The sequence below is a fragment of the Agrilus planipennis genome, unplaced genomic scaffold, assembly GCF_000699045.2.
Source record: "Agrilus planipennis isolate EAB-ADULT unplaced genomic scaffold, Apla_2.0 scaffold16, whole genome shotgun sequence".
NCBI classification, from domain to species: domain Eukaryota; kingdom Metazoa; phylum Arthropoda; class Insecta; order Coleoptera; family Buprestidae; genus Agrilus; species Agrilus planipennis.
This window is the reverse complement of record NW_020438946.1, coordinates 747,981-765,698: the sequence shown is the minus strand read 5'-3', so window position 1 is coordinate 765,698 and position 17,718 is coordinate 747,981. Positions and strand designations below refer to the sequence as shown.

The 17,718-nt window shown below is 34.1% G+C and overlaps 3 protein-coding genes across 4 annotated transcripts in view; all 3 read left to right on the top strand.

Moving 5' to 3' along the window:
- LOC108744619 (beta-1,3-glucan-binding protein 1-like) overlaps positions 1-3,881 on the top strand; it is a 7,364-nt gene extending 3,483 nt beyond the window's left edge. For both annotated transcript variants that reach the window (XM_025974718.1, XM_025974717.1), the window contains 6 exons: positions 434-582; positions 955-1,082; positions 1,229-1,392; positions 1,586-1,822; positions 3,337-3,431; positions 3,584-3,881. In XM_025974718.1, the coding sequence (XP_025830503.1) occupies positions 434-582; positions 955-1,082; positions 1,229-1,392; positions 1,586-1,822; positions 3,337-3,431; positions 3,584-3,793 (983 nt within the window). In that variant the 3' untranslated portion in view covers positions 3,794-3,881. The remainder of the gene's footprint in view (positions 1-433; positions 583-954; positions 1,083-1,228; positions 1,393-1,585; positions 1,823-3,336; positions 3,432-3,583) is intronic.
- A 3,223-nt stretch (positions 3,882-7,104) lies between these two features.
- On the top strand, positions 7,105-9,596 carry LOC112904532 (beta-1,3-glucan-binding protein 1-like; the record flags this gene model as incomplete). Its single annotated transcript, XM_025974732.1, has 6 exons — positions 7,105-7,278; positions 7,651-7,778; positions 7,925-8,088; positions 8,282-8,302; positions 8,926-9,146; positions 9,299-9,596. Coding segments are annotated over 6 exons (918 nt in total), but the record flags the coding sequence as incomplete, so codon positions are not given.
- A 3,649-nt stretch (positions 9,597-13,245) lies between these two features.
- On the top strand, positions 13,246-17,655 carry LOC108744696 (CD151 antigen-like). The gene is made up of 5 exons (XM_018480591.2): positions 13,246-13,514; positions 13,678-13,947; positions 15,053-15,260; positions 15,388-15,473; positions 16,545-17,655. Exons 1-5 carry the CDS (start codon positions 13,309-13,311, stop codon positions 16,702-16,704), a joined length of 930 nt encoding a protein of 309 aa, XP_018336093.1. The 5' UTR covers positions 13,246-13,308; the 3' UTR covers positions 16,705-17,655.
- The last annotated feature ends 63 nt before the right edge of the window (positions 17,656-17,718 follow it).

Here is a 17,718-nt window from a genome sequence, read left to right as displayed (position 1 = left end):
AGCACGATTTTCCTGCTTTTCCATTTTTACGAAAACCACAGAGGCGTCTTGTTCAGCGTGCTGTCAAACCTACACTAGCAAGGAGATCGGGCTGAAACTATAGCTACAAGCTATCCAAGGATGGTACTATAGAATGTCACCTCAAGGTAGGCCTAGTGGCGTCATCTCTTGGTTAGGCTGGAAACTTATCAATCCACCCTCGTATGTTAGATTTGATTAATCTTTAATAAAGAAATTCTTGTCAACTGAAAGGCATTTTATATAATGTTTATTATATTTATTATAACGAAATTTCGCCTAAAGGAAGACGTGAAATAAAATACAAATAATTTAAACTGTTCTATAAGATCTAATAAATAATTTTCGTTGCACTTCCTTCTAATAAAGCTTCTATTTTAATTAAAATTATTTTCGACTATTTTCATCTTTGTAGTGCTTAAACCGTATGAGGAAATAACAGGTTTCCCCAATTCAGATTTATTATGTGAAGGAACTGTTATATTTGAAGACACGTTCAAAACAAAATCACTAAATCAAAGTGTTTGGCAGATAGAACATAGAATACCAACGTATACTGGACCCGTAAGTAAGCAATACAGTGTCTTCCAAGAAATTGTGACAAACGGAAGCATGAAAGTGGAAACCCTCAAGGGATATCGGTAACGCGTCCATGTATTTTAAGCGATTTTGAGGATTTTCCAATTGATTTTTTTTTCGATAGAGCTATCTGATGATAGCCAGTAAATTGCTAGATAATGCGATAAAAAAACTAGAAGCTTTATTACAGTTATTGTTAAAAAATCACAATTTGAAACTATATATCAAATATTGCTTAGCGTATTTGAAAACATTCCGGATAAACCTTGACGTTTCCTTGATTCCACCTGATGAAATACTCTTAGTGCAATGAGTATTTATATTTCTCTTTTCTATTTATTGTTGTTTTGTTTTAAGGATTACGAATTCAATTCTTATCTAAATAGTGAAGAAACGATTTTCATAAAAAATTCAACGCTATTTCTTCGACCCGTTCCTCATAGAGACGAAGCAGATGTACGAGGTGATTTGGATCTACGAAATGGGTAATGCAATTGTTTTTTGTTTTTGATTACAGTCTACTTTTTATGTTCATTAACAAATCATTCCCTTTTCGACTTAAACATAATTTGCCCTAAAATACCTTAATAAGAGATGAAGTAAATATGATCGATGTTTTGCTTACTGTTAGATGTACAGCCGGAGATAAGTCTCCTCTTGAATGTTTCTACCAGCAGAAGTCTGCATTTTTGCTACCGCTTGTTAAGTCTGCTAGAATTTATTCAAAGAAATCGTTTAAATTTGGAACCGTTTATATCAGATGCAAGTTACCTGCTGGAGATTGGATTTACCCCAGTAAGTACAAAGCTTCTATCATAATTTTAGGTTCGTTTTTTTTTTCTTATAGTAAACTTTGTTACGCTTATTGTTCGATGTCGAAATCTTAATGTAATTTTAAATGGTACGACTGTAAACAAATCTGTCATATTTTTACCAATTATTACCTAATATTCATTTAAGTTTTCAAAATTTTAAATATTTTTTGCAGTAGTACATCTTGAACCAGTTAATTCAAACAATAATCTTCCAATGATATGGATAGCATTCTCCAGAGGAAACGATCGACTTTATGGTGCAGGTGGTAATGATTTGGGCTCGAGGCTTTTGTTCGGAGGGCCAATTTTTGATCATAGTGAGCCTGGACGAAGTAGATTTTTGCGAACGGTTAGGTCTGATACACCATTCTTCAAGGAGTTTCATACTTACAAGTTGGTGTGGAAACCAGGTTTGACAATTTTTGTAATTTGTTTGTTTTATTGATTAATGTGTCACACCAGAAAACTAAAGATAGAAATGGGCAAAGCGAGTGCTTAAGTGCATGCTTAGAATTTGTTTTTTAATTTTATGTATCATGTCGGGTATCATTTGATAGGGATTACTAAGAGGAATGCGTTATTTGGCAGCGTGTAGAGCTTTATTGATTTTTACCATAAATTTTAATTCCAAAGTAGATGATATAGCAGTATTAGCATCTAGCAAGGAGGAGTTAGAAATGGTTTTTGTCAATACAAAACAGTACTGTATGAAAATAAATAAAAGTAAAACAAAACTACTGGTATGCGAGGGAAGAAAAAATAGGGAATGAGCAAATATAAAGATAGGAGACGAAAAATTAGAAGAAGTGGCTGATTTTAGGTATCTAGGAAATCAGATAAGTCAGGACGGAAGGAATAGTAGGGATATAAAGCAGAGGATAGCGCACGGTCGAGTCGCCTTTAATAAAAAGTCACTTCTATGCTTGCGAACAGTTATTTTAGAAATTCGAAAAAGATTGTTAAAGGTATATGTTTGGAATCCGGCGCTGTACGGGTGCGAAACATGCACGGTGGGCGCGGCGGAAAAGAAAAGGTTAGAAGCGTTCGAAATGTGGTGTTAAAACAGGCGAATGATGAGGATACCGTGGATGGAGAAGATTAGAAATGAAGAGGTATTAGAAAGAATAAGAGAACAGAGGACTCTATGGAAGTCAATAAAAAAATAGGCGAGATAGGTCGGTAGGACACCTTCTCAGGCATGAAGGTCTAGCCAGAGACATATTAGAGGCAGAAACGGGAGTTAGGAGGGGTAGAGGTAGACCTAGATTAGATTACTGTTTGTAAATAGTTAAGGATGTGGGTTGTTCTAGATTTAGCTCAGGATAGGAAAAAGTGGAGGTGGGTGTCTAACCAGTCTAAGGGCTGACAACCTTATGATGATGATAAAGTATAACAAACAACGTTTATTTTCTCAGAGATATAGAACCGCTCAATTTTCCACTCACCTTAAGCAATATAATACACATTTTCTAAAGTGGAAAATGATGATTAAAATACTCAAGACCAAGACTAAGACTGTGTTTATACTAGTAAGGCCAAAACCAAGACCGAACGAACAAGACTAAAAGCAAGATCGAATAAACAAAGTCTAAAACGAAGACCGAGTACCTAAGAAAAATCAAAACCAAAAACGAAAAACTAAACGGAAAATTATTACTTTCGGTTTATTTGTGAGTTAAACTATTTGAAGCAATTTTAATATATTCTTTTCGTTGAACAAAATAAAAATTTTTACTATTTGAAATTTTAAATATACCTTACTAGATTTTAACACAAATAAAATAAAAAAATGAAACTTGACAATCCTTTGACCACATAAAGAAGTGTTTCTTCCTCATCTACATATATGTTTCCGAAACTTTTATAAATACATATTACATCATGTCGTTCGAGTCTGTTTTACATTTCACTGGTTTCTTTTTAGATAGAATTACTTTTGGTGTTGATAACTATACATATGGAACTGTACAGTCAAACGAGTTTTCGGCATTTTCCGATATGAGTTCGGAAAACAATAACGTAAGTTTTTCTTTATTAGTAGATACCTGCCGATTGAGCAATTTTCAGTGTCGTTTCTAATCTGATAGATACGCAGAATGTTTTAAAATTTATCTATAGCATTTCCTGCTTCCTTTCGAAACGAAGAGGAGATAATAAGGTTCCGGTTTTAGTTGCAGTTCCGGTTGAGTATAGGCGTGGGAGTTGGCGGGATAACGAATTTCCCGGACGGTTTCAAATCGGGAGAAGTCGACAAGCCGTGGAACAACCCCGAAAGGAACATGTTGGTGCATTTTTTCAATAAAAGAAACGAATGGCTGAAAACCTGGACGGAAGACGGGTCCGCATTGCAAATCGATTATGTTAGAATTTGGACCCTTTGAAGATAGTTTTAATATTAGAAATTTTAATAATTCCTTAGTTTCATCCTAAATCTTGTTTACTTTTTATGTATTTATTTCATATCAAAAATATTGGACATGTAGGTAGGTAATATTAAAACGTTTAACTGAAAATACTGTTTTTACTTTTCCGAGTTCGTGTGCTGAGGGTAACAAATAAAATAAAAACAATAACTTTTACTCACCTTTATTCATATCGACAGTATGAGGATGAATTTTGAGAGCTGAGACCTTTAACTTTATACACAGGTAGGGCAACATATTAATCGGACATAGAAAATACACAATCTTTTGTAAGCTTTTACCTTTAAAAGTTTTTAGAGCACATTTGCTATTGAAAGATTGAAGATATACCTAACAAAATTCGTCTAAATCCACTTGATTATTGCGATTATCTAATATTCTCTTTCGAAGATGGTAATGGGTGTAAATACTTACCGTGTAAAATACGCAATAGTAGAAAAGCACAAAAAGGGACTTCAACAAATGTATTCAACAAAATTTGATTAATTGTTGCAGTTAAGAAGTCGTCATCAAGAGAAAAACAATACTAAAGTATAATGTGGTTATTACGACTTTAATTGAGATCTCCTAGACCCTAAAGTTTATAGTTTAAAAGAGAAAAGAGTAGGTTAACGAGAATACATTTTAATTGTTAACAATATTTTTGTTTTAGTGCAAAGCTTTCTTAATTTCCAAAAATTCGAATTAGTTTCTTATTTTTTGGCTAATTTGGTGAAACTTAAATTCATATTCGATTATATTACCTACAAATACCTACGGCCTTTGTATTCGCAACGTTCTGTTAACTTGAATAACATGTGTTTTATTTTTTATGACTGTTGGGTGTTCCCTAAGTCGAGTTTCTTAAAAACGACCACTCTACCTGATATATTCGTATACAAAATATCGCAATCGCAATCCTTACATCATAAGTGTTAGTTCATATAAATCGTCAAGTCAGTCATTTTCTGATTTTCTATTAGTTTGTCTATGAGTCGCAAAAAGCAGCATCCATGGGGTTGTCTTTTGATTGTAAGGACTAATGATTTGATTAAAATTGAGTAGATTGATACGCCCATATCTTCAAAGTTTCTCAATTAGTCGCTGGGAGCAGCATCTACCGGATTGTGCTTTGGTTGTAAAGAGCTTTTATTCCATATAAGTTTAGATGAGTCATCAAGTCGCAGTTTTCCCCGTTGTCTGTTAGTTTCGCAATTATCCGTAAGGAGCAGCATCTATCGGGATGTTTTATGTTTGGAGGATAAAAACCGAGTTTAGTCATATGCCAATTTCCTTTCAGTTTCTCAATTACTAGCAAGGGGTAGCAATTCTCGGCTTGTCTTTTACTTGTGAGGACTAGAGTTTTGTGATTGTCTGATTTTTTCAATTAGCCCGATGATTAATTCATAAAGAAAAGCCCCCCTCCTACCATTTTTCCTTGACTTGTATAATGTTACAAAAAGGTATGCATACTCATAAAATAAAAAAAAAATGTGGAAAAGTTAACAGTATCAAATGCAAATTTTACTAAAAATAACTTCATAACCGAATATTGATTATATATAATACTTCACATTCTGTAGGTACTTTTTTCTAAATTTTTAAATAGCAACTGTACAAATTGTACAACAATGAGAATTTGCCACACTACTGAATACGCCTTTGTCTAATATAAATTCAAATCAGTCATGAATTCGCCATTTTCTAATTTCCTAAGTAGTGGTTTAAACTTTATATCGAATAAAGACTCCTCCTCCATACAATTAAGAGGCAATCCAGCAGGTGCTGCTATTTGCGGCTAATTAAGGATGTTAGAGGAAATTGGCGTATGGCAGATTCAATTCTTCTCAAATAATGACTCTTCCTAATCAAAAATCAGCCCGATCGATGCTGCTCCTCACAACTAACTAATAAACTAATAGAAAATCAGAAAATGACAATTTGGCGATTAATCTAAACTTATGTATTAGAAAGATTATAGATTATGTCATGCCATTTAGATATATTGACCACATTAATAGGCATTTGACAAGTACCTATTAAAAGTAAAGGATATGTGTTACAGGATTAATCAAACATTGCGTAGGTACCTATACAATAAAATCGTTGTAGTTTTAGGATTTTTGACAATTTTTGATGCGATTGATAATTTTTGATACCACCAATAGCACATAAGTATAGTATGTCATGCACCAAGGGAGGAATGTACGGTATTCCCTGTTGGGTGTAGATTGATATCCTGGATGAACGTTTTACCTATCCTGATCCTGACCCAAATGTACGTTTTTTTCTGATTTCAAGGACGAGAAAGCACAAAATAATCCTCATGGTAATAAATCGATTATACAATGCACCCGAGTTGAAGCGGAGGGTGGAAACTATGAAGAAGATTGTAAAATCCTTCTCTAACAAGAAGTGAATGCCACTTCCTACCCGGTAGTAAAAGTTGCGCTTTCGTTTTTTAAATAGGGTATAAATATCGTACTTTCCGTACATTAACCGAGCGACATGATCTGGAGATTTAGACCATTGCTTAGTATTCGGGAGGACGCCAATTCGATTCAGGACCCGCCTGTCTCGGTCCAGGTTTTTCCGTGGTTTCCTTGGATGACATAGGCAAATGCTGGAGCAGTAATATTCCACAGATAATCTTTCATTCTCTTCTGTCTTCATTTCGTCCGTCCCATCTTTCTCACCCGAAAAAAAAAACTTTTAGTTGTTTCATTCCCACCAGCCAATATTGCTGGTGGCCGGACAGTCCCTCCGGACTACGCCTGAAGGTAGGGCGGAAGGCCCTCTTCAGCCTGCTTTCATGAATCGTGGGAATGGGTGGGTGGTGGTTCAAGTGAGAAAGTTGAGACGGACGAAATGAAGGCAGAAGNAGCACGATTTTCCTGCTTTTCCATTTTTACGAAAACCACAGAGGCGTCTTGTTCAGCGTGCTGTCAAACCTACACTAGCAAGGAGATCGGGCTGAAACTATAGCTACAAGCTATCCAAGGATGGTACTATAGAATGTCACCTCAAGGTAGGCCTAGTGGCGTCATCTCTTGGTTAGGCTGGAAACTTATCAATCCACCCTCGTATGTTAGATTTGATTAATCTTTAATAAAGAAATTCTTGTCAACTGAAAGGCATTTTATATAATGTTTATTATATTTATTATAACGAAATTTCGCCTAAAGGAAGACGTGAAATAAAATACAAATAATTTAAACTGTTCTATAAGATCTAATAAATAATTTTCGTTGCACTTCCTTCTAATAAAGCTTCTATTTTAATTAAAATTATTTTCGACTATTTTCATCTTTGTAGTGCTTAAACCGTATGAGGAAATAACAGGTTTCCCCAATTCAGATTTATTATGTGAAGGAACTGTTATATTTGAAGACACGTTCAAAACAAAATCACTAAATCAAAGTGTTTGGCAGATAGAACATAGAATACCAACGTATACTGGACCCGTAAGTAAGCAATACAGTGTCTTCCAAGAAATTGTGACAAACGGAAGCATGAAAGTGGAAACCCTCAAGGGATATCGGTAACGCGTCCATGTATTTTAAGCGATTTTGAGGATTTTCCAATTGATTTTTTTTTCGATAGAGCTATCTGATGATAGCCAGTAAATTGCTAGATAATGCGATAAAAAAACTAGAAGCTTTATTACAGTTATTGTTAAAAAATCACAATTTGAAACTATATATCAAATATTGCTTAGCGTATTTGAAAACATTCCGGATAAACCTTGACGTTTCCTTGATTCCACCTGATGAAATACTCTTAGTGCAATGAGTATTTATATTTCTCTTTTCTATTTATTGTTGTTTTGTTTTAAGGATTACGAATTCAATTCTTATCTAAATAGTGAAGAAACGATTTTCATAAAAAATTCAACGCTATTTCTTCGACCCGTTCCTCATAGAGACGAAGCAGATGTACGAGGTGATTTGGATCTACGAAATGGGTAATGCAATTGTTTTTTGTTTTTGATTACAGTCTACTTTTTATGTTCATTAACAAATCATTCCCTTTTCGACTTAAACATAATTTGCCCTAAAATACCTTAATAAGAGATGAAGTAAATATGATCGATGTTTTGCTTACTGTTAGATGTACAGCCGGAGATAAGTCTCCTCTTGAATGTTTCTACCAGCAGAAGTCTGCATTTTTGCTACCGCTTGTTAAGTCTGCTAGAATTTATTCAAAGAAATCGTTTAAATTTGGAACCGTTTATATCAGATGCAAGTTACCTGCTGGAGATTGGATTTACCCCAGTAAGTACAAAGCTTCTATCATAATTTTAGGTTCGTTTTTTTTTTCTTATAGTAAACTTTGTTACGCTTATTGTTCGATGTCGAAATCTTAATGTAATTTTAAATGGTACGACTGTAAACAAATCTGTCATATTTTTACCAATTATTACCTAATATTCATTTAAGTTTTCAAAATTTTAAATATTTTTTGCAGTAGTACATCTTGAACNGATAGGTTGGTAGGACACCTTCTCAGGCATGAAGGTCTAGCCAGAGACATATTAGAGGCAGAAACGGGAGTTAGGAGGGGTAGAGGTAGACCTAGATTAGATTACTGTTTGTAAATAGTTAAGGATGTGGGTTGTTCTAGATTTAGCTCAGGATAGGAAAAAGTGGAGGTGGGTGTCTAACCAGTCTAAGGGCTGACAACCTTATGATGATGATAAAGTATAACAAACAACGTTTATTTTCTCAGAGATATAGAACCGCTCAATTTTCCACTCACCTTAAGCAATATAATACACATTTTCTAAAGTGGAAAATGATGATTAAAATACTCAAGACCAAGACTAAGACTGTGTTTATACTAGTAAGGCCAAAACCAAGACCGAACGAACAAGACTAAAAGCAAGATCGAATAAACAAAGTCTAAAACGAAGACCGAGTACCTAAGAAAAATCAAAACCAAAAACGAAAAACTAAACGGAAAATTATTACTTTCGGTTTATTTGTGAGTTAAACTATTTGAAGCAATTTTAATATATTCTTTTCGTTGAACAAAATAAAAATTTTTACTATTTGAAATTTTAAATATACCTTACTAGATTTTAACACAAATAAAATAAAAAAATGAAACTTGACAATCCTTTGACCACATAAAGAAGTGTTTCTTCCTCATCTACATATATGTTTCCGAAACTTTTATAAATACATATTACATCATGTCGTTCGAGTCTGTTTTACATTTCACTGGTTTCTTTTTAGATAGAATTACTTTTGGTGTTGATAACTATACATATGGAACTGTACAGTCAAACGAGTTTTCGGCATTTTCCGATATGAGTTCGGAAAACAATAACGTAAGTTTTTCTTTATTAGTAGATACCTGCCGATTGAGCAATTTTCAGTGTCGTTTCTAATCTGATAGATACGCAGAATGTTTTAAAATTTATCTATAGCATTTCCTGCTTCCTTTCGAAACGAAGAGGAGATAATAAGGTTCCGGTTTTAGTTGCAGTTCCGGTTGAGTATAGGCGTGGGAGTTGGCGGGATAACGAATTTCCCGGACGGTTTCAAATCGGGAGAAGTCGACAAGCCGTGGAACAACCCCGAAAGGAACATGTTGGTGCATTTTTTCAATAAAAGAAACGAATGGCTGAAAACCTGGACGGAAGACGGGTCCGCATTGCAAATCGATTATGTTAGAATTTGGACCCTTTGAAGATAGTTTTAATATTAGAAATTTTAATAATTCCTTAGTTTCATCCTAAATCTTGTTTACTTTTTATGTATTTATTTCATATCAAAAATATTGGACATGTAGGTAGGTAATATTAAAACGTTTAACTGAAAATACTGTTTTTACTTTTCCGAGTTCGTGTGCTGAGGGTAACAAATAAAATAAAAACAATAACTTTTACTCACCTTTATTCATATCGACAGTATGAGGATGAATTTTGAGAGCTGAGACCTTTAACTTTATACACAGGTAGGGCAACATATTAATCGGACATAGAAAATACACAATCTTTTGTAAGCTTTTACCTTTAAAAGTTTTTAGAGCACATTTGCTATTGAAAGATTGAAGATATACCTAACAAAATTCGTCTAAATCCACTTGATTATTGCGATTATCTAATATTCTCTTTCGAAGATGGTAATGGGTGTAAATACTTACCGTGTAAAATACGCAATAGTAGAAAAGCACAAAAAGGGACTTCAACAAATGTATTCAACAAAATTTGATTAATTGTTGCAGTTAAGAAGTCGTCATCAAGAGAAAAACAATACTAAAGTATAATGTGGTTATTACGACTTTAATTGAGATCTCCTAGACCCTAAAGTTTATAGTTTAAAAGAGAAAAGAGTAGGTTAACGAGAATACATTTTAATTGTTAACAATATTTTTGTTTTAGTGCAAAGCTTTCTTAATTTCCAAAAATTCGAATTAGTTTCTTATTTTTTGGCTAATTTGGTGAAACTTAAATTCATATTCGATTATATTACCTACAAATACCTACGGCCTTTGTATTCGCAACGTTCTGTTAACTTGAATAACATGTGTTTTATTTTTTATGACTGTTGGGTGTTCCCTAAGTCGAGTTTCTTAAAAACGACCACTCTACCTGATATATTCGTATACAAAATATCGCAATCGCAATCCTTACATCATAAGTGTTAGTTCATATAAATCGTCAAGTCAGTCATTTTCTGATTTTCTATTAGTTTGTCTATGAGTCGCAAAAAGCAGCATCCATGGGGTTGTCTTTTGATTGTAAGGACTAATGATTTGATTAAAATTGAGTAGATTGATACGCCCATATCTTCAAAGTTTCTCAATTAGTCGCTGGGAGCAGCATCTACCGGATTGTGCTTTGGTTGTAAAGAGCTTTTATTCCATATAAGTTTAGATGAGTCATCAAGTCGCAGTTTTCCCCGTTGTCTGTTAGTTTCGCAATTATCCGTAAGGAGCAGCATCTATCGGGATGTTTTATGTTTGGAGGATAAAAACCGAGTTTAGTCATATGCCAATTTCCTTTCAGTTTCTCAATTACTAGCAAGGGGTAGCAATTCTCGGCTTGTCTTTTACTTGTGAGGACTAGAGTTTTGTGATTGTCTGATTTTTTCAATTAGCCCGATGATTAATTCATAAAGAAAAGCCCCCCTCCTACCATTTTTCCTTGACTTGTATAATGTTACAAAAAGGTATGCATACTCATAAAATAAAAAAAAAATGTGGAAAAGTTAACAGTATCAAATGCAAATTTTACTAAAAATAACTTCATAACCGAATATTGATTATATATAATACTTCACATTCTGTAGGTACTTTTTTCTAAATTTTTAAATAGCAACTGTACAAATTGTACAACAATGAGAATTTGCCACACTACTGAATACGCCTTTGTCTAATATAAATTCAAATCAGTCATGAATTCGCCATTTTCTAATTTCCTAAGTAGTGGTTTAAACTTTATATCGAATAAAGACTCCTCCTCCATACAATTAAGAGGCAATCCAGCAGGTGCTGCTATTTGCGGCTAATTAAGGATGTTAGAGGAAATTGGCGTATGGCAGATTCAATTCTTCTCAAATAATGACTCTTCCTAATCAAAAATCAGCCCGATCGATGCTGCTCCTCACAACTAACTAATAAACTAATAGAAAATCAGAAAATGACAATTTGGCGATTAATCTAAACTTATGTATTAGAAAGATTATAGATTATGTCATGCCATTTAGATATATTGACCACATTAATAGGCATTTGACAAGTACCTATTAAAAGTAAAGGATATGTGTTACAGGATTAATCAAACATTGCGTAGGTACCTATACAATAAAATCGTTGTAGTTTTAGGATTTTTGACAATTTTTGATGCGATTGATAATTTTTGATACCACCAATAGCACATAAGTATAGTATGTCATGCACCAAGGGAGGAATGTACGGTATTCCCTGTTGGGTGTAGATTGATATCCTGGATGAACGTTTTACCTATCCTGATCCTGACCCAAATGTACGTTTTTTTCTGATTTCAAGGACGAGAAAGCACAAAATAATCCTCATGGTAATAAATCGATTATACAATGCACCCGAGTTGAAGCGGAGGGTGGAAACTATGAAGAAGATTGTAAAATCCTTCTCTAACAAGAAGTGAATGCCACTTCCTACCCGGTAGTAAAAGTTGCGCTTTCGTTTTTTAAATAGGGTATAAATATCGTACTTTCCGTACATTAACCGAGCGACATGATCTGGAGATTTAGACCATTGCTTAGTATTCGGGAGGACGCCAATTCGATTCAGGACCCGCCTGTCTCGGTCCAGGTTTTTCCGTGGTTTCCTTGGATGACATAGGCAAATGCTGGAGCAGTAATATTCCACAGATAATCTTTCATTCTCTTCTGTCTTCATTTCGTCCGTCCCATCTTTCTCACCCGAAAAAAAAAACTTTTAGTTGTTTCATTCCCACCAGCCAATATTGCTGGTGGCCGGACAGTCCCTCCGGACTACGCCTGAAGGTAGGGCGGAAGGCCCTCTTCAGCCTGCTTTCATGAATCGTGGGAATGGGTGGGTGGTGGTTCAAGTGAGAAAGTTGAGACGGACGAAATGAAGGCAGAAGAGAATGAAAGATTATCTGTGGAATATTACTGCCCCAAAATTTGCCTAAGTGATTCAAGGAAACCACAGAAAAACTTGGACAAAGGCAGACGGATCCGGAATCGAACCGGCGTCCTCCCGAATGCTAAGCAATGGTCTAAACTTCTAGGCCATGCCGCTCGGTCTCTCACCCTAATCATCACCCACCCATTCCCACGATTCCTGAAAGGAGGTTGAAGAGGGTCTTCCGCCCTACCTTCCGGCGTAGTTTGGAGGGACTGCCCGCCCACTAGCATTACTGACTGGTGGGAATGAAACACCCAAAAGCTTCTTTTTACGTTAACTGATGCTGTTTTGCTTCGGGTCTAAAGGCTTTCGTCGGTTGGAGTTACATCCTAACGTTTCGCTAGCACGAGTGGCGATCTTCTTCAGAGATCTTTCCATCTCCGATCCTGGATGCGGACATCCACTCATACTAGCGAAACGTTAGAATGCAAATCCAACTGACGACAGTCTTCAGACCCGAATCGGGGCAGCAACAATTTACCTACTGGCCGCGAAAACTTTTACCAATTTGTTTCTGTACTTTTTTTTTATTTCGTTGAAAAGAAGGTATATTCATAAACATCTAGCCATTCGTGCGACTGAATATTGTCAGATTTCCAAGAAAAGTGTCCTCGAACCTACCTATCAAAACCTTTATCTACCTCGAACCCTTCTAAGAAGGTGTGGTAAACAATATTTTCTTGTATTTTCCACCAATTTCTCAATAAATGAATAAAATGAAGATAACGAGAAAGCTTTTTTGACATTGTGTTTTCAACTAACTACATAGACTGTTCGTAGTGACATTTCGATTGAAATGTTGACGTCCGTCATATAATTTACTTTTTATTTGGTTATGCTATATTTACATATTAATGCTAATTGCAAACGTACAATGGCTAGGAGTGTTTGTAACGTGTTTGTCTCTAGTCAGTATGTGCCAGCTTCTGTTTACCTTCTTTTTGTCCGTTATCCTCTCAGATGTTATTACCCTTGTTGGATGCCACTATTCTACAGGAGTAGGTTTAATAGCAGGATTCATCACCTTCCCAACATCAATACGTATGAAAACTTCGCACTTGTGAGTCTTACCATAATAATACATTTATTACCTTAAAATTAAATATGTATCTACCTACATTGAAACTAAAAACTGAGTAATCCATAAAAATGAAGCAAAACTAGTAGATTTCTAGGTATTGTTATAAGTATCCACATTTTTAGTATTTCTTTTTTCTTTTAAGCTCTCCTAATATGAGCAAGATCTATGGTTATACGTTTTGTTTTCAACGTCTTGCAATGATTGTTTGTGGAACATTACATTTGTCTGCCACTTTAGTTGCGATTATAATGGTTGTTTTAATTTTGAAACACAGAAGCAACATAGGAAACGATTTCGTTAAGTTGATGAAAAGTTATCATGAGAAATTATTCTCCAAAGTGTTGGTCGATAACGTTCAGTTTGCTCTACAATGTTGCGGAGCAACATCAAGTAGAGACTGGTATCCAAATCGGTAAATTTATTTTTAATTCACTTGAAGATTGTTAATTACGTATTTATATAATCTTTTAAATCTAGGAAAGTTATGAAATGAATTATTTTCGGTGGGCAGAATTTTATAGCATCAATGATAATGTGTAATTTAAATTAGTAAATCAATTTGAGATCTGTTTAACGTGTATCTACGATTATTGTATAAAATTAGAAAAGAGACATTCGTAACATGATACTGTTTCAATCGAATCTTTAAAAATCATTATCATTACTAAATTGGCATCGTCAGTGCGAAAACTGGTTGGACATCAAGTCTAAATTCCTTCAAATTCTGAGCCAAATCTTTCGTCCTTAACTTGAGGTAGTTTCTAGTGAATGGAAAATTGGAAATGAAATTTCACATTAATATTCCAATATTTGCATTTTCCTGAAACTAGAACATCAAACAGTAAACTAATTATGGCTTTCTTTACCATTTTTTACTTCTGTTTTTACTTCTAATACGTCTATAACTATCCCTTCATGTTTTACAAGGTGTCCTAACTATCTTTTCATTCTTTTTCCCTATTGAGCTCCATAGCACCCTCTATTTTCCTACATTTTCCAATACTTATTAATTTCCAACCTTTCCAACACACAATATTTTGATACATTATATTATATTATATTGTCACCCCCTTGTAACTTAGTGGTAGAGTACTGCTGCTTAAAACCAGAAACTCGGGTTCGATCCCCAACAAGGCAGTGACATCAGCAACAATATATCATTATTAGCTTGAGGTTATCGGTAGTGGGTAAAATTAATTAACTAATACATTGACATAACGCTACAAAAAATTAAAGTATCTTTTTGATTTAATCATTTATTATACAAATGGCACCCACTGTATGTTTGTATTTATATAAGTCTATATTTGTAAATAAGGTCCTCAAGCACTTGTTCACCTTTTTACTGAAATTCTGATCAATTTAAATAAAATATCTGAACTGTGAAAATAAGAAGGGCGGCAAATTTAGCATTCGCTCTGGGTGGTAGAAATTCATGCTACACCACTGCCTATTAAAAATGTAATTTACGAGGTAGTTAACCCTAAAATTGCATAACTCTAATTTATCCTTATTAGGGATAATGATTACTTCCAAGATACCTTCGACGATGCTTTCTCTATCCCCTTTTCGTGTTGTTCAAAATATTCAAACGAGGGATGTGATCCTTACGACCCTTCTTCATCCACAATTAACCATCAAGGGTGCATAACTGAATTAGAAAAGAAAGCAATATTATTACTTTGGATAGAAATATCGTTAAGTGGATCCTGCTTAATTATCGAGGTAAATCCGTAATACTTTGAGAACTGCATTAACTTCTTGTATTTTGACATACTTTTGTTAACTTGTTAACCACTATTTAATTATGTATGTAGTCGCGCAAAGATAATAATTAAAAAAAATCTTTCAGATGGCAGTTTTCTTTTCTTTAAAGAGACCTAGCGAGCAAGACGATTTACACTCATCTTCAAGCACTCTAAAAACCATCTACGTAAGGTAATATACCTATTAATAAACGAATACAGGGTGCAACAGAAATATGTGCCGAGCTTTGAAGGGTGTAAACTAGATGCAATAAACAACCGCACACGGTAAGCGTGGTTAAGGGCAAAAAAAATTTTTTTTTGAGAAAATCGTAATAATTTACTATCCGAAGCCGGTCCTGTGCGTGAATTGGCAAAATAGGTGTCTACCGAATAGCGTATTGCAATAAAAACTTTGCAGCTACATGGATAAAAAATGTAAACGTTGCCGATTATTATCGATTATATATATTATATTTACCAGGGCCGGAATTGAATTTTACCTATACTTTCAACTACGTTTTTCTTGAAAACAGTGACCTTTCGGTCAAACAAACTTACTTAATTTTCGTGTTTTACAATGCTTTGTTAAATATACATATTTCTGTTACACCTTGTAGATGTTGCTAAAACGTAACGCATGAAGTTGTTTTGAATTGATTTTTCTAAGCCTTTTGATTTTGAAAATTACTTGATGTACAGTCAAAACTAGCATTTTGAAACTTTTTTTTTAAATTTATACGAAAGTAACCAGTCTTTCGTCCTGAAGTTATAGGGAGGTCAAATAGTATTGATTTCACATTGCAAATCTTTAATAGTGTAATAAAAAAAAAAAAGAAAATTGAGTTATCGAACATCGACGTAGATGTTTTTATACTTTATGTTTGTAGAGTTAGACTATCTTTCTTTTTGGATCCATAAGAATGGAATTACAGTAAATTTATTAATTGAGTAATAAATGATTTTTTTAACGACTTACAGATTTTTTTCTGAACTTTATTCATATGGGACAACACCTTTGACGCTAAAATGCGATAATTCTTACTAATTATTGATCGTTTAAATATTTAGATCTAAATGGGGTGATTTTTCTAACACCACCGACAAATACAAANGGCTGAAACTATAGCTACAAGCTATCCAAGGATGGTACTATAGAATGTCACCTCAAGGTAGGCCTAGTGGCGTCATCTCTTGGTTAGGCCGGAAACTTATCAATCCACCCTCGTAATTCTTACTAATTATTGATCGTTTAAATATTTAGATCTAAATGGGGTGATTTTTCTAACACCACCGACAAATACAAACATGATGATGGTACCGATACTAACAGTACAGCCCAACTGTGTCCTAGTCTGCATTCAGAAGTATACCTGTCTTATAAAAAATCTAGAGAAAACAAAAGGATAATGTGGAATAAATGAAATAAAAAACGCATGATTATTTCATATAAAAAAGTTTAATCAGATTCCATATTTAAATAAACGAATTTTCTTAGGCTTATTTGTACACGTCTTAATATCTCTTATTGGCAAGGGTTTCTAATAACTAATAACTTAAAAACTATAAGGACATGGCAGTTTACTACAGTAGAAAAAAAGGACGTTGATGAAAGTGATCAAACAATGTTGTCTATTTTTTTTCAAAATGTGTTGATTAGGTACATAATATAATAATTAGCGAAATATAGTATTTTATTATTGTTTTTAAGGTATTTAAATGGAATATTGGGTACCACTGTTACCGATTTTTTTGATAATCTTACTAAGATCGAAATTTTTCTTCATAAATATTATCCAGCATATAATTTAAGTCCTTAATTTGTTGTGTTTCAATATTTAAATTTAGTCAGTCAGAAGTGGAAGACTGCTTCTTTTCAAGGTATCTGTCCCAATAATAATACCATTTACCTGTTACTCGACCGTTAACTTTGTGCCTCCTTATACAACTGGAGACAAAGCTCTAGGTATAAACTCCAAATCTCGGCGCCCAATGCAAAGAGTGGAGTTTTGTCAATGCGTAATTGAGGTTATGGTCCATGAGATTCTAAATTACCTCTACCGGGTTTTTACAAAAAAAAACAAAAAGTGAAACGGAAACTGAAAATTTAGCAGGCGATCAAAAACTAAGTACAAATACAAAAAATATTTAGAAATCTGTTTGATAATGGTAGAGATACTCTCCGGTTTCCTTAAAATTTTAGTATGTTATGGGTACTACCATATTTGCCATGGTAATCAAGATTATACATACATATATGTTGGGTAAGGAAAGCATGTCTTCACCTACATCTTTTTTCAATTTTGAATAATCAAAAACTACCATGACGTGTCATCAAAATTTCGCAAATATTTAACGAAAGATTAGGTTGGGAGGTAAGGGGTATGTCGAAGTTGTCATCCCGCAAATATTTCATGTAACATTCGGTCAAGCAGAGG